Source organism: Podarcis liolepis (assembly GCF_965112155.1).
Source record: "Podarcis liolepis genome assembly, chromosome: 4".
Classification (NCBI taxonomy): Eukaryota; Metazoa; Chordata; class Lepidosauria; order Squamata; family Lacertidae; genus Podarcis; species Podarcis liolepis.
In genome coordinates this window covers 82,769,380-82,791,323 of record NC_139558.1, presented here as the reverse complement: position 1 = coordinate 82,791,323, position 21,944 = coordinate 82,769,380, and the positions used below count along the sequence as shown (strand labels likewise).

The 21,944-nt window shown below is 38.4% G+C and overlaps 1 protein-coding gene across 2 annotated transcripts in view; it reads right to left on the bottom strand.

Annotated features, from left to right (window-relative positions):
• The window catches only part of ZDHHC20 (zDHHC palmitoyltransferase 20), a 48,733-nt gene that overhangs the window by 12,303 nt on the left and 14,486 nt on the right, over positions 1–21,944 (bottom strand). For both annotated transcript variants that reach the window (XM_083498964.1, XM_083498965.1), the window contains exons 2-7: positions 18,508–18,534; positions 10,627–10,721; positions 6,235–6,355; positions 4,327–4,396; positions 2,396–2,428; positions 1,507–1,627 (exon numbers count right to left, since the gene is read on the bottom strand). In XM_083498964.1, the coding sequence (XP_083355090.1) occupies positions 1,507–1,627; positions 2,396–2,428; positions 4,327–4,396; positions 6,235–6,355; positions 10,627–10,721; positions 18,508–18,534 (467 nt within the window). The remainder of the gene's footprint in view (positions 1–1,506; positions 1,628–2,395; positions 2,429–4,326; positions 4,397–6,234; positions 6,356–10,626; positions 10,722–18,507; positions 18,535–21,944) is intronic.

Below are 21,944 nucleotides of genomic sequence, written 5' to 3'. Positions count from 1 at the left end.
TATCTAAAACCCTGGAGAGCCATTGCTAGTCAGTGTAGACCAGTGATGGCCAAACCTGGCCCTCCAGCTTTTTTGGGACTACAACTCCCATCATCCCTTGCTAACAGTGGTCAGGGATGATGGGAATTGTAGTCCCTAAACAGCTGGAGGGCCAAGTTTGGCCATCACTGGTGTAGACGATACTGAGCTTGATGAACCAGTGGTTGGATTTGATATAAAGTAGCATCCCATGTTTCAGGCAGAAAGCTCACAGGATGGCATTTGCCAAGTCTGTCTCAGTTCAGATGTATTTAGCTCAGCTTAAAGAAATACGAGTGAGTCTTGCATGCATGCACACCACTGTTTCCTTCTCAGGAGTTTGCAACAAGCCTCCAGTTAACCACCGTTTCCCCCATTATCTTCAAACCTAGAAACGGTGGTTTTCAAATTAGAAACAAGTTAGGATCTTAAACCACCATTTAAAGTTGATCTAAGATCCTGGCCTGTTCTGAAACTGGTAACCACAGTTTCCCAAATCAGATGTAATGGGAAACAAGGAAGAAGAAGAGGAGGAGGAGGAGTTTGGACTTGATATCCCACTTTATCACTACCCTAGGGAGTCTCAAAACGGCTAACAATCTCCTTTGCATGGCCAAATAAAGCCTTTTGTGGCACAGTGGATCAGTGCGTCTGGCTGTTAACCAGAAGGCTGGTGGTTTGAGGCTGTGGGCAGGATTCATGCATGGCAGGGCATTGGACTAAACAACTCTCAGGGTCCCTTCCAACTCTACAATTCTATGATTCTATAAGGCCCATATTTCTCTATGCTTAATCAACCTTCAGAAGGGTGTCTTTATCCTCACAAGAGAAGATCTCATGGAATATTAAGAGAGAGAATTTACTCTGAGCCGGTCAAAGATTTTCCTTTTTTACTTGTGATACATGCACACACAAACTGTTTCCTGAAATCAAAACTGACTTCTTTAATGTAAGAAGTTATCTCATTAAATAAGAAGCTTTCTTATATTCCATGTTCTTCAGAAGCACAACGGTGCAAATCCACAGCCATTGGCAACATGAGGCATTTTTGGCTTCTTGTGGCACAAACCTCAGTGGTCTACAGTCTTCATCATATTGTATTTTCAGGTAGTGATTTAATATGAAGTAAATAATGCTACTCAATCAGAGTAGTGAATATCATTATTTTGGAATTAGATGAGGGCAATGTTGACATTTTCCGAGCTAATAAATGTCATATGAACATAATGTGGTCTCTTAAAACATGCAGAGCAAAAACTGTCCCAGAGTTTTCCAGCTCTAGTGAATCTGAAAAAACACACATTATTAAATAAATAAATTTAGATTAACTATCGGTAGGTTTTTATTCCTTCAGGCTCTTCAAACTGATGATGGTTATATGTGGTATGTCAACAATAAATGCATGATGTTTAAACACACAGAGACAGACAGCTAAATAGACAGATAAAATATCTAAGATATGATTTTTTTTAAAAAAAAACCACTTACTGTCCAAAACTTTATGAAATACTGCAGCACTGTAGAGGCAACAAAAAGACAATACAGGAGGGAATAAAATAAAAACAGGAGGAAAAACTTGTAGTTTGAAAATCCCACGCAGTTATTCACCCTAGAAAAGAAAAGAGAAACTGCTAAGTAAACCTGGAAGAATGGCAGGCAGTAAAAGGGTCTATCTTTTAGGTTTGCCATTGCAAGCAGAATTAGGCAAACTGTTTTCTGGAAGTAACTTAAATGCCTAAAGTAAAAAGTTTCCCTTTAGGTCAGGAGAGTTTGCTCTCTTTTACAATGCATAACACTTGAAATTGATTTTTAAAAACCATCTCTTTATCAATTAAAAATGACTGAAATGTTGCTTATTAACTATGCAAACATGAATACAATTTGTATTTTTGTCCAGTTGTTTCCATTTATTCACAAATTGTCTCTTTCATTCTAATGATCCTTTTTTGCTCTAAACCTGATTTTATTTTAAAACTCTAATCCTTCTAAAGGGAAGTATTAAAACCATTAAGTAGAAACTGTCACTACGTAATAATATTAATGCTTTTTATGGTACAATCCTCTTCCAATATAAAACTTCCCATTAATTTTAACAGAATATGACTGCAGCCTTAGGCTTTCATTTTTCATTTCGTTTTTCATTTCATTTTCATTTTCATTCTGTTATAAAAATCAATCAAACCTAATATACATTTAGACTTTGCCAGTAGACCAATTCCTACAAATGTAGCATCAAAATGTCCCCTGAGGAGGTAGTCACTCCTAGTTTCCCCCCTTCCTGGTTCATCCTGCAGCACAGCCAGCAAGAAGTAGTTTACTTATTTCTCTCTGCACAGACAAAACTTAAGAACACAAGGGGGGGGGGGGAGAAGCATACCAAGGACAATGATGGTCCATTTTCAGTACACACCTAAGGAAAAAAGAAAGACATTTCCAATAAAGTTAACGATGGCAAAACAGTACAAATATGGATTTTCCAAATAAGAATGTCTAACTGAGGTGTGCACTGGTCAAATAAAAAGCTGAATTAGTTATTATTATTATTGTTGTTGTTGTTGTTGTTATATTTATACCCCGCCCATCTGGCTGGGCTTCCCCAGCCACTCTGGGTGGCTTCCCAAAAAATATTAAAATACTGTAATACATCAAACATTAAAAGCTTCCCTAAACAAGGCTGCCTTCAGATGTCTTCTAAAAGTCTGGTAGTTGTTGTTCTCTTTGACATCTAGTGGGAGGGCGTTCCACAGGGAGGGCACCACTACCGAGAAGACCCTCTGCCTGGTTCCCTGTAACATGGCTTCTCGCAGTGAGGGAACCGCCAGAAGGCCCTCGGTGCTGGACCTCAGTGGTAGAACGATGGGGATGGAGACGCTCCTTCAGATATACTGGACCGAGGCCGAGGGCATTATATCCTCTGAGTCAGATTAGGTTCCCACAAAGCTCTGGGTCACACTGCCACTCTTTCTCTCCCCCCCCCCCCCCCCGTGCCATATAGCAATGTTTCTCTACCTCTGTGTTTCTCTAGGGTGGCCCACAGGCTTTGCAAGAAGTGAGGCTACGGATTATTTTTTTTGGTTAAAGCACAACAACTGGATTTTTTTTTTGAAAAGTAAAAGCTTCATTGCGTTTTTTTTTTTTTGTTTTGAAAATCCTATGTTCCTCTGCTTTAACAAAAGCCCGGAGCTCTTCAGAACCCTGCAAAGAGGTTTCTCGACACCTTGTATCATGAAGCCCATCAGAGATCTGTAAAGGCTATCAGAGGACACAAACAACAATGAGAAAAAAAGACTGGTGCAAAGCTGCCATGCTTCTAAAAATATACCACCTCTTAATTATTTATTTTAATTAAATATTTTAAGGTAAGGAAGAGACAAACCCAACAGGGATTATGGAGAAAAATCTATCCCTTTTAATTCTCCTCCACAAGCCTCTGGATATATTTGTCTGCAGTTTGGCAGGCTTAATCTATCCAGAGGGGCTTCTGTGTCTGTGAGTTATTTTGGCCAAAAGAGGGGAATGTTATCGTTGTTGTTAGATTATCCATTATAGTGAATGGGGAAAACGCAAAGCTTAATTGTATACAGAGTGGCAGAGAACCTGAAACACAGATCAAAACAGAGAAAGTACAGAGTGTTTCAGAAGCAGATCAGATACAATGCAAGGCCTGGAGCCTGTGCATACCCCTAGTATCTAATCTCTAGCTTTCAAAGCCTGTTAAAGCATTTCAACATCCAGGCAAACATCACAGTTGCCAAAATTCCCACCCACTACAGAGCCACGCAAGATGTTGTGTAGGTCTTCCTCTTCCTTCCTTTTTAGATTTTAACTTTTTATTTTAAAAGTTTGTTATCCTCTCCCACTCCCCCTCTTTCTGACAAGCAGCCAAGGATGCCTGAATGAAAAAATAGCTGAAGGGGTCATTTCTCCAATAAAAATCTCTCCCAAACTAATTTTTCACCCTTGAAGTGAAACATACGTGCATATGTACATATCTAATTTTCATAGCATGTTCTAAATCTAAAGCATATGACTACAAGCAAATATCTTCCAGCAGGTCACTGCAGTACAGACAACAGCAAAAGTGCAAACAGAACACAGGAATGCAAAAGTGAAGGCAGAGAAGCATAGTGTTTAAGACAATGAGGTATAAACCCAGGAACTCCCTGGTGAAACTTATTTTTGTGGAGAACCATCCTGTACCTGGAAAAACAACACAGTAGTTTCAGGTGTGAACATGTGCTCGATACTGACAACACTAAGAGGCATAAATCAGACAAAGTCTATCCTACCCCGTGGCTAAGTACTTACAGGTCACAGGCAGAACAGTGGTGGCATCGATCAGGCTTGATGAGCTGGCATCTATCGCAGTATCTTATGGCTGTATTAAACATTAAAATCAAGGTGTTAAATATGAAGCTGTAGTTTAGCAATCCAAAGGTCAGAGGTAATCTAGACCTCAAAACAGGATTCTGCCAAGTCTGCTTTAGCAAAATACCGTACACAGTGTACTGTAAAGGTGATCGGTAGCTCACATATAGCAGAGGTTGAAGCAAGAATGCAAGAGACACATTTGGACAAGTGATGAGCTAAACATAAATGCAATCTAAACATTAGTCTGAGCATATGGACACAATGACACAAGGGTGCTCTTGCACTCAGGTCCTGCTCGCTCGTTTCCCACAGGCACCTGGTTGGCCACTTGTCCAGTTAGTGCAAGGACTTCCATTTGTGCAACAGAAGTTCCTTTCACTCCGCTCTCCCTGCAACATGTCTATTCTAGGAGTTCCCCTAAGCCTCCAGAGCAGATGTGGAGAAAGGGTGCAGAAAAGAACATAGAATTTCCCTTTTTCACAGGTGTTGATATCAAACTATTCATCACAATCCAAGGAGGAGCATGTCTTGGGACTCCAAGGACCATGGCCACCACAACCTCAAGACCCAAAGTTCTCGTTATGCACTGTTCCATAATGTGTTTAACTACTCTGAGAACCAGATTATAAACTGGTCTTCATCAGCATCGTTATTAATTCACTGATTAAAGTCTCCACAACTGTCTCAATGCAGTGTACAATAAAAATAGCAAACAAAAAAACAAAACACTAAAAAACCCAGCAGATACATTTAAAACAAAACTAAAGCAATACAAAATTGGCACTCATTGCAAAGACCCATTTACTCAGCTGGGAAAGCCTGTTGGAAGAAAAATATCTTCCATTGTTTTCAGAAAGTGGATAGTGGGCACCTATAGAATCTTGACAGGAGAAGAAAGCTGAACATATGGACACAATGACACAAGGGTGCTCTTGCTTACTGGTTTCCCACAGGCACCTGGTTGACCACTGTGGGAAATGGATGCTGGACTGGATGTACCAATGGCTGAACCACAAGGTGCTTCTTATGTGCTCATGGTCTGGTCTGCAGAATTAAAATATGTCTTAACCCACTGTTTAAAGTTGGCTTCCAGATCCTGCCTTGTTTGGAAGAAATGAACCATAGTTCCTGGTTTGCACGTAATGGGAAGCTATGGTTAAAAGGTTTGTTTTCCCACTCATGTGATAGCAGGAGTGAAGTGGGAGTACGGAGGTTGTACACATCCTAGCTTATTAAGCCAAATTTTGATTGCATGAGTGCAGCTGCTATCTTTCTTCTCCTGCTACAGATGCACATATCTGTATTTTAAATTCTCCCCAAGCAGCTTCGTCTCCATGCAAAGTTCAATTCCAGAGCTGGTTTTACTTTAGAAAACCTGTCTGCCTCTTGGTTAATAGATAAAACAGGCTAAAACCAATTTGAAGAACTAGAAGGTTCACCATGGTGAATTAGTTGAAACACAATGCTAAACCATGGTTTCATTAGAAGAACTAACAGGTATGAACCTCACCATTGTGAATTCACTCTCCCCCTCTTCCACTTATGCATGCCAGTTACTTTCCTTACTTGCAGATTCTCAGAAAACCAAAGGTTAACTGTTTATCCAAATCAAGGGAACTATGGTTTGCCTATGAATCAAGGGTGCAAACCTCATTCAAACCAAGCTCTCCAACCCTGGTTTGCCAGGTTCAAATGATATGGCAAACTATTGTTTGCCAAGAATCCGGAAGTAAGGGAGGAAACATGTAAGCCTAAGGATCATGCCTGCTGAATGGCCCCAATCCAGTCAAACTTGATAGCATCATTAAGGAGTTTATACAGTGCTAGGATTCTTTGCTGGCTAACCTCTTGAGGTTGTTGTAGTATAGACTGGGAGGTCTTTAGCAGCTCTTCTGAGGATTTCTTGTTGGGATTCTGGTCTCTCTTCTTTTTCATATTGTTCCTTATCTGATTTGGACAAACAGAACTGAAAAAAGACAACAGAACTATGGTTTTTTTAATGCCACATAATAGCAGCTAGACTATACATCAATTTGTTTTAAGGATTTCTGTTAGCAATTCAAAGCAGAAATGGGCAGGAGAAAGCAAATCCATAGCTATTCTTTACAAATCAATTTCAAAATGTTATATTTTGGAAAGTGTTACTCATGTGTAACAAGGAACTTTTAGATCACTGTGAAAAAGCATCAGGGCCTCGTCCCTTCCAACTCTCCAATTTCTATGATTCTCAGGGTGCAGGTGCGAACTAAATAAGCCTGCATTTCAAGGTACATGTTTGCCTGGCAACCCCTCCCCTGCAAAATAAAAACCTAAGAGAAAAGAACTGAACTGAACACAAGTATGGCTGCCAAACCATATGTGCTATATGGATGCTTCATTAAGTGGCTAACAATTACTCCCCCCCCCCCATTATAAAGTAGGATGCTCTCTGTGAATATGTGCTGCTGCCTGCTGACCAGGTCTGTGAGTTCAATAGGCTGAATGGAATCAAACAGACAGCTTCTTGTTTCTTCTTAAGGGGGGGGGGGCAGGGCTAAAGAAAACAGGATGTTGGGTTTGCCATGACTAATGCACCTTCGGTATGCATCCTCCAAGATGATTCCTTCCTTCTTTCCCATCCTCACAAATTAGGGAAGAAACACTTCTTTTTACATCAGCTGTGACTTGGGATTCTGGACTGTATTCCATTAACATGTTCAGTTAGTTCAAGGACTTCCATTTGTGCAACAGAACTTCCTTTCACTCCCCTCTCCCTGCAACGTATCTGTTCTTGGAGTTCCCGTAAGCCTCCAGAGCAGATGTGGAGAAAGGGTGCAGGAAAGAACATAGAATTTCCCTTTTTCACAGGTGTTGATATTAAACTATTCACCACAATCCAATGAGGAGCATGTCTTGGGACTCCAAGGACCATGGCCACCACAACCTCAAGACCCAAAGTTCTTGTTATGCACTGTTCCATAATGTGTTTAACAACTCTGAGAACCAGATTATAAACTGGTCTTCATCAGCATCATTATTAATTCACTGATTAAAGCCTCCACAACTGTCTCAATGCAGTGTACAATCAAAATAGCAAAAAAAACAAAAACAAAAACAAAAAAAACAAAAACCAGTTAAAAACACAAAAAAACCCAGCAGCTACATTTAAAACAAAACTAAAGCAATACAAAATTGGCACTCATTGCAAAGACCCATTTACTCAGCTGGGAAAGCCTGTTGGAAGAAAAATATCTTCCATTGTTTTCAGAAAGTGGATAGTGGGTGCCTATAGAATCTTGACAGGAATGCTATTCAACAGAACAGGAACGGCTGTATTAATACCTCTACTCCAAGTTACCATGGAGTGGAATTTTGAAATCTTTGGTACTTGCAGGGGAAACTTTCCTGTAGACTTCAGGGATCTACTGGAAAACCCAGCAAGATGGGCGGGGTATATCCAGGCATAGGCAAACTCCAGCCCTCCAGATGGTTGGGACTACAATTCCCATCATCTCTGACCACTGGTCCTGCTAGCTAGGGATGATGGGAATTGTAGTCCCAACCATCTGGAGGGCCGGAGTTTGCCTATGCCTGGATAAGGCTGTCTTTCAAGTAACATTGTCCTGAGACCTATGGGGCCTTATATGTTGGTTCCAACACCTTGAACTTGACCTAGTAACAGACTGGTAGCTAGTGCAAATCCCGCAAGCAATGTGCTGCAGGCTGGAGGAAGTTTGCTCCCACAAGCAACATAGCTGCTGCATTCTACACCAGTTTCAGCCTCTGGTCCATCCCCAAGATGTGCCCCCCCCCCATATTGCTAAGGCTGCTTTGTTTCTGGCCCTGCCCCATGGTCTTTAACATCAGTGTGATACACATAAATTTAGCAGGTGAAATTTCATACTTCCAGCTTATTTTTGTTGAGTCGGTTTACTGTTAAAGCCCTGGAGAAGGGGCCATTTAAATGTCCTTGTCAGGACATAACAGAATAAAATGTACCCAGGAAGACACTAATAGCTGTAAAGTAATTGTACATCCAGAATGTCTAAGGGACTTGCTCAGTTGATAATAATTTACTTTGCAGGGCATGTCTGCCCCAAGTAAGAAGAACATCATGTAAATATTTTGGCAGCTAGTCAAGAGCAAGGGTGTTGCAAAGAAGCTTTTAAAAGATGAAGCTCAGACAAGCTGTTTATGTCGATAAGAAACCAGGATACTTTAAAACACTTGTAAAACCACCACCACCACCAGAACACTGACTGATTCAAGAAATTCTTGAAGCAATGCTCCATTTATATCATCTTTAGGTGCTAAGAGGGCCACAGCATCTTCTTCCCCAACAATATCTACATACATTTGAAATAACATGAGCTCGCAAAAAGCAAACAAAAAACCCTATAAGGATTTCAAGCAAGGCGCAGAATATTTTCCAATTAATCTGGGGGGAAAACCAGCATCCCTTTGTTCTCCTGTTTCTTTCCAGGGTGTCAGACAAAACCAATTGTTCTTTTCATTTACAAAATGTGGCCTTGCAGGACAGCAAAACCTGCAGTCAATGCTTTTTGTAGTACAGGCTTCCCCACTATGTAAGAATGGTTGTGTTAATAAACTATAATAATACTCTTTTATATTTGCATTAGGTATTTGAAAGAGCAAGTTGGACACCATCAACTTGGAGATAAATCCACCATAATTTATGAATAAAGAGATGCTCTACGCAGGGAGCGTGCTCTTTAAACACAGATTTCCTATTATTTAAATCTACAAGAATGCATTTTTCTATTAGTTAGATCGGTACCTCTTTATTGCTACCCAAGAATACATACAGTATTGGAGGAAGTAACTCAAAGCAATTGTGGCAAGATGTAATTAATATGTTTTATATGGACAGCCCTGGTCCTTTACATAGCGAGTGTGCAAGTAATGGGACTGGAGATGCCTTGTCCCAAGTAAGAGGTTTTGCTACATATTCCTCTTAATGAAAGCTTAGCTAACTGGTCAATTGACCCAGTCTTGTTAGGAACTGACACACATGCTCCCTGGCAACCTCAGCTTCCTCCATATAACGAAAACTCAACTATGTGCGATAACAATCTTGGTATAACAGACTTGGCCACAAAAGAGACCAAAACTCCTTCACTGGGGGAACTGTGACCAATGTCTAAAATATCTTAATAAATAAATAAATAAAACTGAAGGATTTAGCTGGGTAAGAACACAGGGAAACCATGGTTAGGAGATCAGAAATACCTTATCTGCACTAGGCCTAACAGATGCAGTGCAGTGCAGAGTAGCCAAACAAATGGTAACATCTTTGTAATTTGCATGGGTCACAATATTTAGGTTACCTACACAGGAGAGACCTTTTTTTAAAAAAAAAAACCTACAGAAAATATAGTTTATCTGGCCAACAGATATCCTTAATTCTGGGGCACTTACAGCAATTTTTTTTCTACTGAAATGTTTTCAGCTGTAAAAATATGCTTTAGGCCAGCGTTTCACAGAAAAGCAGCACACGTCTACAATAGAGAAGACTGACTTAAGTAGTTTAAGTCCACTGACTTCAATGGTTCTGCTCCAAGCACTACTTAGTTTAGACAATACCCATGATTTTAGGAAGAGTCATGCTTAATTTACTTTAGCCAAATAGATTTCAATAGTGTTTTACGAGAATGTGACCATAAGTCTACATCTGCATTATGAATGTGACCGTAAGTCTACAACTGCATTATTTTTCTCATCATCTTCTTTGTTGAGACGTATGGATTGATAAATATGATACACTGCTCAGTACAACAATGGTGGCTCCCTGCTGACAGTGCTCTTCCATATTGTGCTTGCGTATTGCTTGGAGTCTACTCATAATTAAAAGAATTCCTAAACAAGTATGAGACTTGTCACTGAGCACAATAGGATATTGTTAAAATAAGGATGCTTACAGAGATACGCATACAGTGAACTAATTCATATCCATTTCAAAATATTAGATTAAGAAACTGATTAACAACATCTCCTACTTGAATGCCACATTATTGGATTACAGCATATGGAAACGTGAACAATTAATGTCCAAATTAATGAAATGTGAAGTTGGCATCAATGATGTGTTAATCATAGAAAATATTCTTAAGAATTTCATTCACAACAGAACAGGGTTACTTACTGAATGGAAATGAAAAAAGCAAGCCACATCATACATCAGTAGCAAAAACAATTCTGTTGTAAGAAAGGCAACATTTTGCCAAAGTTAACGTTTACCTCATTAGAAGGAGAGGCAGGAGATGTAAAAATAGTCTTCCAATAGGACCACACAAACATGACAAACGACAGATGGAAAACCACAAGGTAGACAACTGCAATAAAAAAAATACAAATAAGGTTTTAGTGAATACAGCTGAAGTAACAAAACAAAAATGCAATGGTTTTTCTTCATAATAACAGCAAAATAACTTTGAAGAGATGATTGCAGAACAAATGTTGTGCTATCTTGGCGAGCTCTGAAGAGAAAAAAACTGTAGAATCAGTGTCGGGAGGAATTCTACTAATGTGGATAAAAACAATTATTTTGGTTTAACTTAACCCAGATTTTAAACACATTTTAAATTTCAATCGTAATATGATTCTATTTCTTTTTTAATCACCTGCTTTAGGATGCTGTAAGAATTCAGTATAAGCATGTTAAAACAAAGCCAAAATCTATCATCTCAAAATACAGTAACAGAATCCATGGCCCTTTCTCTAACATACAACTCAATTCAGACATCAAACCAAATGATGGTTTATTGAAGCTAAACTATGGTTTGGCATGATGTCCCCACTGATAAGTCATGGTTTGCAAGTGGCTAACAAACCAGAATCAGAAGTCACTGATGTAGGTATTCAGAGGCTACTGCACCTAAATATACATCTGCTGAGCAGACGCAGAACAAAACAAAAACAGAAAAGCAGCTCTAAACCATGGTTTGCCTGACTGTTTGGAAGCTGAAACCTTGGGACAGGTTGTACTACTGGTATTAAGTGCCAACCAGTTTGGCTTGGTGACTAAATTGAGCCTCTGAGTTAAGGGCTGCTTCATATTCAAATAATGAAAACAGGTAAAATATCTGTCATTGAGGTTAAGCATTATAAATACAGCATAGTAAAACAGTTATATAGAGTCTCTTCCAGAGTTCTCATACATTTATAAAGGGCAAAAGAAAGAGAGGCAAATAGAAATCTTTATTTTGAGTGCATAGTTATTTTGTATACCAATGCACCTTGGCATAAGACACAACAAAGAAGATATCTACTAAATTGTGTGCTGTTTTCTAAAATATTAAAAATGTCATATTTAAGAATGGTATATCAATTTTAAAAGACCCTTCTAGGTAGCACTAGAGCACTATATAATTGTAAACCAACATTTTGATACTGCTATTATTATACACTTTTTTAAGAACAAATATTTTCTTCTAAAAATGCTGTGAAAATTGGTGCTATCAAGCCAATATCTGGGGAAGAGTTGTTTAGTGCCTTAAGTATCAATTATTCTTCCTAACATGTATTCCTCACCTAATCTCAATTCAAAGTGGGATTACAGTGACATGAAACCTATTGCATTGTACGGACGTAGCACACACATAAACACACCTGTGCACCAGAACAGGCAGATCATAGAATCCTAGAACTGTAGAGTGGGAAGAGATCCCAAGGGTCATCTAGTCCAATCCCCAGCAATGCAGGAATCTCAACTAGATCATACTTGACAGATGGCCATCCAACCTCTGCTTAAGAACCTCCAAGGAAGAAGAGTCCATCCCCTCTTGCAGGAGCCTGCTCCACTGTCGAACAACTCTTACTGTCAGAAAGTTATTTCTGATGTGTAGTCAGAATCCCCTTTCTTGTAACTTGAAGCCACTGGTTCAGGTCCTAGCCTCTGGATCAGGAGAAAACAAGGTTGCTCCATTATCCATGTGAAAGCCCTTGAGATACTTGAAGATGGCTATCTAAAGGGCTGTCACACCAGAGGTTCACATCAATGTAGTAAATTGGTGGCTCACATTTCTAACAGTCTTGTAAATAAGTCTTCAAAGCTACTAGCCTACGAAAACGACTGGGGAGCTCCATCTCTCCTGCAGCAGCCTTCTCATTCACCCAGAAGCAATTCCTCCTTAGCTAGTGCTACCAGGCTAACACACTATGGATTAAGAAGCAATTGGTAGCTGTTCCCAACTGATTTACAAGACTGCCAAGTGCAGTCGCTTTTTGGCCCATACGTTCCTCCAGTGGCCTAATCCAACCTGGTTTTCTAAATAGGTATATTTAAGCTACATTAAGAAGATAACAAAATACTAATTAGCAGGCCTGCTATTGCATCTTAAATCCAGTTGCTGCTATACTACCAATTCTACCAAGCATCTACAGAAGAATCTTAAGAATGGTGAAAGAAAGCACTTTGTATAACTAACTGATGGTGGGGAAAACTGCTGCATGGTGTTGAATATTTAATGTTACTTCTGTCATATTCTCACACCAAAGGAGAAATTATTGACCTACTTTCACAGTCTGATAAAGGATAGAAGTTTAAGAAGATATACAATTAAGCTTCAGTCCAATCCCAGAAACATTAGGGGATTCCATCTGCTCCAAAGACATCGTGCACATGCTAGATTTTCCTGTGACAGTCTTTCTTATAGAAAGTTATATGCAACCTTAAAACTCTGCCAAGAATATTATTTAATTTAATTCTTAAGTGTTTAAAATATTTATATGTAGTCTTTCTGGAATATATCCTTGCAGATATTATCCAGAGGGGAAATATGAATGTGTAAAATTATTATTTTAAGTAGAAAAGTAACCAAGCTTGAGGTTTTCTAAGTTTGGAGTTTGAATAGTTCTTAATTCCAGGAATTATAAGTAGGACTTTATTATTGAAGGGTCTATATCCAAACAATTCACAAAAATCCAAATAATGTCAGGCAATTATTGTTTGATTGCAGTCATAATGCATTAATTTAACTGAGGAACTGCATGCACTCAATACTAATCTTGATTTACTAGCAGTTTCTATACAGCATCTTGCTTTAGTGATTTTATTTTCCTCAGAAAGGAACTGTGAGACTATTACTGGGACCTTTTCGTTGTGGCTCTTATGACTTAGCACAAGAAGAACCATAATTCTGTTGCTTTCCTCCGCTTCTTCTTCTAAATTAAGCATCCTACTTTATAGGTGTACCACAGAATAAGAGAAAGTTCTACCACAAGTGTTTTCCTACAGATTCAGATACAGTATCAAGAAAGAGGAAGAAACTAAATAATCAAACTAGTGTGGTTACCAACAAAAGAACACTGAACAGTGAGACCAAGGACAGGCTTCACAAGGAGGAGGAAAACAAATGCCAAATGGAAAAATTCAGCTGACTGGGTAATAAGAAAGCTAACCTAGCAATATAGATCAGAATATACATGAATTAGGTTTCCCACAGACAGACACTCACTTTGGCAATCCTTCAAACAAGCATCTCAAGATAAAATCTGAAATGCAAAATCAGGAAATACGCATCCCACAGGTTTAAATTGATTAAGCAGCTATTCCCTCCCTATGGAACTGCAATAATACAGTGGTTCTCAAATGTTTTTCTTTCTCTGGGCCGCACTTTCAGAGTAAAAATTTATTCGTGCCAAACCGAATTTCTTATTGACAAGAAATACATCAGGGGGTGATGGAGGAATCTTCCTAGCAGTGCTTGAGTTATAATATAGAATACAAAAAACTAAGCAGCTACATAATAACATGAATCATTCTCTTTGCATGAAACCACATTTAAACTGGTAGAGAATGTGTTATGTCTATGGTAGCTACACAATCTCGAGTAATGTGTTTTTTTTTTTTTTTTTTTTTGCAAGTAAATTTTTATTCAGAATTTGTAAAAGAAAAAAGAAAAAAGGACAAACAAATACAAAAATAAACATTTTAACATAAATTATTCATCCTATTTTCATGCTATACAAAAAGTAAGCGTACAATCATACAAAAAAAAAATAATATAAACATTAGGCTCTACTTAGCCTTTGACTTCCCTTCACCCTTTTGGTAAGTATCAAATAAATCCCGGGTTACGTAATTAGCTTATTAAAGTTTATAATTATTAGCTGATAAAGTTTTTCTAATACCGCCAGTTCCTCCTATATATCCGTTCCAATATATTTCCAAAATTTACTCCAATTTTTTTGAAATTTCTGGTCGTCTTGGTCTCGTATTCTGCCTGTTAATCTATCTAGCTCGGCATAATTAATCATTTTGACCTGCCAGTCACTTACGTTAGGTATAGTTTCTGTTTTCCAGTTTTGTGCCAGCATAATTCTTGCGGCTGTGGTGGCATAGAGAAATATTTTTTTATCTTCATTTTTTATTTCCTTACCCATAATTCCCAGCAAAAAGGCCTCAGGTCTTTTGGGAAAAGTATATTTAAAAACTTTTTTAAGTTCATTATAAATTGCTTCCCAAAAAACCTTCACCTTGTTGCATTGCCACCACATATGGTAGAGGTCTCCCTCCACTTCACCACATTTCCAGCATGTCTTATTTTCTGATCTACAGATTTTAGCCAATTTTGCCGGCGTAAGATACCATCTATAGAGCATTTTCCGAGCATTTTCTCTCAAACTCGTACAGGCCGTAAATTTAATATCTCTATTCCACAATTTCAACCACTTTTCAAACTCGATGTTATAGCCGAAGTCAATTGCCCATTTAATCATTGCCTCTTTGACTTCCTCGTCTTTTGTATGCCATTCCAGTAATATGTCATATAATTTAGACAATGTTTTGTTTTTACCTTCTATTATTTCTATATTGAATTTTGATTTCTTGTCCTCAAAGCCCATTTTTCTTTTGTCTTGCTTTAACATATCATTCACCTGATGATATTGTAGCCAACCGGTGAATTGATCCTTTATTTCCTCATACGGTTTAAGTTTAAGCCCTTGTTCTGATTTTCTTACCAAATCTTCGTAAGTGGCTGTCTTCCCTTCCATGTTGGTTTTTTTTATTGTTAAGACCTCTACTGGTGAGATCCACCATGGTGTTTTTCTTTCAAGAAGGTTCTTATTTCTTTCCCAGACCTGATATATTGGTCCCCTGAAAATATGATTTAAGAAAGCCCTGTGGACTTTCACCTTCTCATACCAGAGATATGCGTGCCACCCGTACCAATTATTGAAACCTTCTAAATCCAATAGGTCTCTGTTCTCCAGTTTTATCCAATCTTTTAGCCAAAGTAGGCACGCTGCTTCATAATATAGGCTCAAATCTGGGAGAGCAAAACCTCCTCTTTCCTTTTTATCAGTTAATATTTTCATTTTAATCCTTGGTCTTTTCCCCTGCCAGATGAATTTCATCAGGGTTCTCTGCCATTCTTTACATTGTTTTAAACCTTTAATAACTGGAAGAGTTTGAAATAAAAACAACATCCTCGGCAAAACATTCATTTTAACCACTGCTATCCTCCCTAAAAAGGAAAATTTCATCCTCCCCCATATTTCCAGATCTTTCTTAATTTTTTTCCATGTAACTTCATAATTATCTTTATATAGGTTTATGTTTTTTGCCGTGATCCACACTCCCAAATATTTCACTTTTTTCACCACCATGATTTCCACTTTTTGTTCTAGATCTTTCGTTTCTTCCTTAGTTAGATTTTTAACCAGCATTTTAGTTTTATTCTTATTTACCTTAAAACCTGCCACCTCTCCAAATTCCTCAATTTTTTGTAATGCTTCTTTTACACTATCTTGTGGATCTTCCAAAGTCAGAACAATATCGTCGGCGAAGGCTTTGATTTTGAATTCCTTCTTTCCTACTCTAATTCCTTTCACTTCTGTTGCCTCCCTCAGTCTCTTATTAAGTACTTCCAAAATTATAATAAATAATAAGGGGGACAGGGGGCAACCTTGTCTGGTCCCTTTATAAATGTTAAAATATTCTGTTGTATTATTATTTATCACCAGCTTTGCTTTCTGTTCTTTGTATATTGCTTCTATGCCTCTTCTAAATTTTTCGCCAATTCCCATCCTCTCCAAAACCTTCTTTAGGAAGTTCCAGGAAACATTGTCAAATGCCTTTTCGGCGTCTATGAAAACCAGTGCAGCTTTTCTGTCTATTTTCATGTCCAAGTATTCAATAATGTCAATCAAATTCCTTACATTATCCCGTAATTGTCTCCCTGGGAGAAATCCTGTTTGGTCACCATGAATTTTATTAATCAATACCTTCTTTAATCTTTCCGCCATTATGTCTGCAAATAGCTTATAATCATTATTTAATAATGAGATTGGCCTATAGTTCTTTACTTCCATAGTGTCCACCTCTTTTTTAGGAATCAATGTAACATAGGCTTCCTTCCAGGTATTAGGTATCTTTCCTTCTCTCAATATATTGTTCATAACCTCTCCCAGCACTGGTGATATTTGGTTAATTAATATTTTGTAATATTTGGCCGGAAGGCCGTCCGGTCCCGGCGCCTTCCCAGCTTTCATCTTTTTGATAGCCTTTTTTATCTCTTCCTGTGTTATTATCTCATCTAGTGCTGCTCTTTCATCTTCTACCATTTGTTCCAGGTGGTGTTTTTGCAAAAATTGATCTATTTCCTGTTCTGTTTCCTCTCCTCTTTTATACAAATCCTTATAATATCTTTGGAATATTCTTTTTATTTCTTTTGGTTCTTCTATGGTAGCTACACAATCTCGAGTAATGTGTTTGAAGTCAAATGGAATTCTTCCAACCGCAGTAACAGCAGAAGAAGAAGAAGAAGAAGAAGAAGAGTTTGGATTTGATATCCCGCCTTTCACTCCCCTTCAGGAGTCTCAAAGCGGCTAACAATCTCCTTTCCCTTCCTCCCCCACAACAAACACTCTGTGAGGTGAGTGGGGCTGAGAGACTTCAAAGAAGTGTGACTGGCCCAAGGTCACCCAGCAGCTGCATGTGGAGGAGCGGAGACACGAACCCGGTTACCCAGATTACGTGACTACCGCTCTTAACCACTACACCACACTAGATTAACATACTAGAAAGTAAAATAAAGAGAATGTCAGTTGCTTTATACCACTGTTCAACCATCAAGGCAAATAATCTTTTCAGTAAAGAAAAGCTTTCTGGAGACTGGCAACCTTTCCTAAATTCTATACAGTGGCACCTTGGTTCTCAAATGTCTTGGTATTTAAACGCCTTGGTTCTCAAAACGCCGAAAACCCAGAAGTAAGTCTTCCGGTTTTCAAACGTTTTTCGGAAGTGGAACGTCCGATATGGTTGTCGGCTATTGTTTCTGGGGCGCCTGCACCAATCAGAAGCTGCGCCTTGGTTTTCAAACATTTCGAAAGTCAAACAGACTTCCAGAATGGATTAAGTTTGGCACTTTTTATGGGAAAGCATGCCTTGGTTTTGGAATGCTTTGCTTTTGGAACTGACTTCCGGAACGGATTCAGTTTGAGAACCAAGGTACCACTGTACTCTACAAGCATTCTCTCCCCACACTCCAGCCCAAATTTCTCATGCAGAAATAATGTGAGAGCAATTCCCAGGAGCTTCCAACACACTCTCTTGGGAAAAAGAATGAATCCTAACCCTCACAGGTGGCAGCAACAACAGTTCTCAGGATGCAGTACTTCAGCTTATGAATAGCCCAATGTGAGGCTCCTAAACTGCCAGGTAAACTCTCCCTGGGAACTTTTTTGTTGATCAACTTCTCACAACTTTCCAAATGCATGTCTAGCATGCTAAACCGATGCAGACCTGGCCATTTTTCTCTATGGAAAATCCATTACCGATACCACCCATTTTTTAAATGTGTCCTAGCTACATCACTTTATTTTCTCTCTGTGCTAATTCCAAGGATGATAGGATTATAATTATAGGCAGCAACCACAAGAGAGAAGGATTATAATTATAGGCAGCAACTATAAGAGGGAAACTAAAAGAAGAGATAAGCAAGGAAGCACATACATGCATAACTGCAGGAACACAAGAGTAGGGCAAATTTGTGTCATTCTTAATAAAAATACATAAATGGAATTCTAAAACTCAAACAAAAGGTCATCTTTTTACCAAGGCTAATGAATATATGCACTCTATGCAAAGAAATATATGTGAAGAAACATTCTTACCTTTTTCGCCAGTTGAGGTTATTGTAACTAGGGGGGGAAACAGAAAAAAACTAGAGTGAGTCTACCTGTAGTCTTTTAGAAACCAATATTAATAAAACCTGAACAAAGATCATCTAATTTTAATGTAATCCTGGAGAAAATTCATTTTGCCATTTTCCAAAGCACGTACAAGAACTTAAGAGGGGGGAAATCAGTGCGTGTGTTCAGCAAATGAGCACAATTCCTTTCACATAAATTGTTGTATCTATTTAGTTAGGAAATGGTTTGATCACAAAAGCTATGCTTATTTTCAGTTCTTATGGGGGAAAGCAGTAGCTGTGACAAATGAATGCAAAATACACAAATTCTTCAATTTTATTCATTTCACTATTCCTTCAAGAAAATGAAGCTCAAGTAATGCAGACGACCACTGAAAGAGTGTCAGTGTGTCAGTAACGGAGCCAAAAGCTTCAGTTGACAGAGGGCTAAACCTGTCAAAACCAGGTGAGTGACACATGTACTGTGCTCTTGGGCAATTGCCATTTCTTTCATACTCCATGGTCCAGTTCAGATGATTGTATCTGGCAGTAATATGCTGAGATATGAATTAGCCTTGTGCCTGCACCACAACCCTTTCCCTTTCTTGGCTATGCAATTAAGCCCAGATTCAGGTCCCTTCGCCAGCCCTGATTGTAGCACAGGTTACCAGGTAGAGGTTCATTAACCAAAATAAAGCCAACAATGCAGTTTTAAAATGGACTTCAGTTACTATTGCTGGCATGGTCTTGGTCTATTTTTATTTAGCCTAGCAGGATTACATACATCCAGTAGCAGATTCAACATACTAAAAATAAATTTAATCTCATATGGAATAGTGACCACTGGCAGCACTCGGGAATCAATTTAGTACACTTTATTAAACTCAAATACTGTACCTAATTGGTATCTACATTCTATCACTGTAACTTACCTATGCTTATCCTGCAAGTCAGCCTTTACTTACAAAAGAAGCCTAATCACCAATTTGTTAAGCCAAGCCCCACAGACTAGCATCACCTATCAGCATTGGTTTTGAAAGCAGCAAGGAACAATGAACAGGTAATTGGGTGGACAATGCTTACATATAAATGCAGAGTAAATGCATACAAACATTTCTAGTGAATATACTTCTATGGCTTCAACACAGCCTAATTCAAAGCCACTGAATAGCTAAAAATTTGCTCCTGTAAAATGTAATCTTATACTGTACAGGGTGTGTCTTTTAAAAGAGGCCCCGTGGAACATGTGTACTCTGTATCCACGGGGCCTCTTTTAAAGGACTCACCCTGTATTTACCAAGCACAACATCCTACCATCATCAACAAACTGAATGCACTAAATTCAGGTAGGTAGTCGTGTTGATCTGACGCAGTCAAAATATATTAAAAAATTGTCCAGTAGCACCTTAGAGACAAAGTTTGTTCTTGATATAAGCTTTCGTGTGCATGCACACTTCTTTATACTTCTTCAGATACCAACAAACTTAGCTGGTCTCTAAGGTGCTGCTGGACAATTTATTTTGAATGCACTAAATTGGTCTGCTGATAATTGGGAGTAATTCATGCTTTACATTGTGGAGGGAAAGGAAAGATGCAACAGAATTACACATTAGCTAAATCATTTGAGGGGTGGGTGGGTTTCTTCTCAAAATAAAAAAACTATCACCACTAAACTAGGGTGTCTGTAATAGAAGAGTTTCTCCTTCTGTATAAAAAGATCAAACCATGTTTCAAATCATGTTAGCTGTAGAATAAAGGGTCCTAAATTTTGATCAAAAGGTTCTCAATAAGAATGAGTGAGAACAAGTTGGATTATATAAAAGGCACATTCAAACACCATGCTTATAAATAAACAAAGGGAGTGGGTGAAAATGTATAAAAGCAAGACAATAGCATTGAACTTCCAAAATATACAAAGAACAATTTTATCTGATCATGGGATAAAATAAATAACTAAACTAGGGTTATTAGTTATCTTGTATGTTACTTTGTACGTACCAGTATGTCAGAATGATGGAGCAAATTTCTTTTGCATTGCTCCAAAAGGTGGGACATGAACTAGGATCTGCAAGTTACACAGAAGTGGATTTTGAAGAAACAGTCTACCAGAACCTTAGGATCCTCTTCATCCCTTGTTCCAGGTGCTTCATCAAGGCAAGCGGCTACACAGAGTTGCTTTTTGGTACAGAATATCCAGAAAGGCTAGACTGATGCCTCCTATGCAATCTTTCTGGCATGACGTAAAGAGCTTTTTAATCATGTTTTAAATCTGGGCTGTAAACTGGTTTAAGCTGCCTGTGGCAAGGACTTTTTTGCTGTATTTTATTGTTGATTTAAACCAGTGTTTCACACTGGTCCTGCTAGCTAGGGACGATGGGAGTTTCTGTCCAAAAACAGCTGGAGACCCAAGTTTGGTAAACACTGGTTTAAGCTATTAAATTGTTTTTTTGAAATACTGTGTTGTTGTAAGTCAGGGGCTACTGATAAGCACCTATATAAATGTAATGAATAATAGTAAATAATCATAAGGCCATTAAGATATTGCAATAAATAAATTCCTCATGTAGAAATATGCCAACAGGTACAAAAAGCTGATTATTAATAATGTACCCTAAAACACTTGCAGCAATTCTTTAACCATCATCAAAAATATCTACAAATTACAAGTCATATTCAAATATAGGTAGGAATTTTTATAGAGAAAAACAAACAAACAAACAACCATGCATCTTTGCTATGAACTGCAAGAGCTGTTCCGAAAACTAATGCCACTTCCAACAGAAGTGATTACACCCTGTACAACCTACAATGTCTGAGGCACGAAACTGGCGAAGTGCTACCATAAGGAATACAAGCCTACCCTTCACAAAGACTGTGTGCATTGTTCTTGCCAACAATATCTCTCATACACAAACATATGCGCGCACACTGCATTTTTGTGAGTTTTTAATCTATTCAGAAGTTGTATGCATGGAGAATGTCTGTTTACAAGGAACTGGTCAAGCATTCTCTCCCTAGACTTAGGCTATTACATTTGGATACTGACTCCCAAATTTGTGCTCCCAATAAATTTTAGTGGGATTTGTATTTTGTGCAGGATATGTTTTCCAGTGGATTATGCCCTACATCTTTTGATCTGTTCCAACTGAACCTGAATTCAGGCCAATGGCACTGTTCTGAAAGTCTTGGCATCTTTTTACCCACCCTGAATCATCTGGACTCTACACACAAATATTTGATAGTGAATAATTTCTGACAGGCTTAAAGGTTTATTTTGGGAATTCAAGAGATTGGCTGGCTGCTTATTTCTAGGAATGAACTGTCTTCCCTTCAGCAATATCAAGTTAAATCACACTCTTTTATTATGTACTGAAAGGTTTTTGTTCCCTGCCCAGTATGCAAACATACTAGGGACCTATT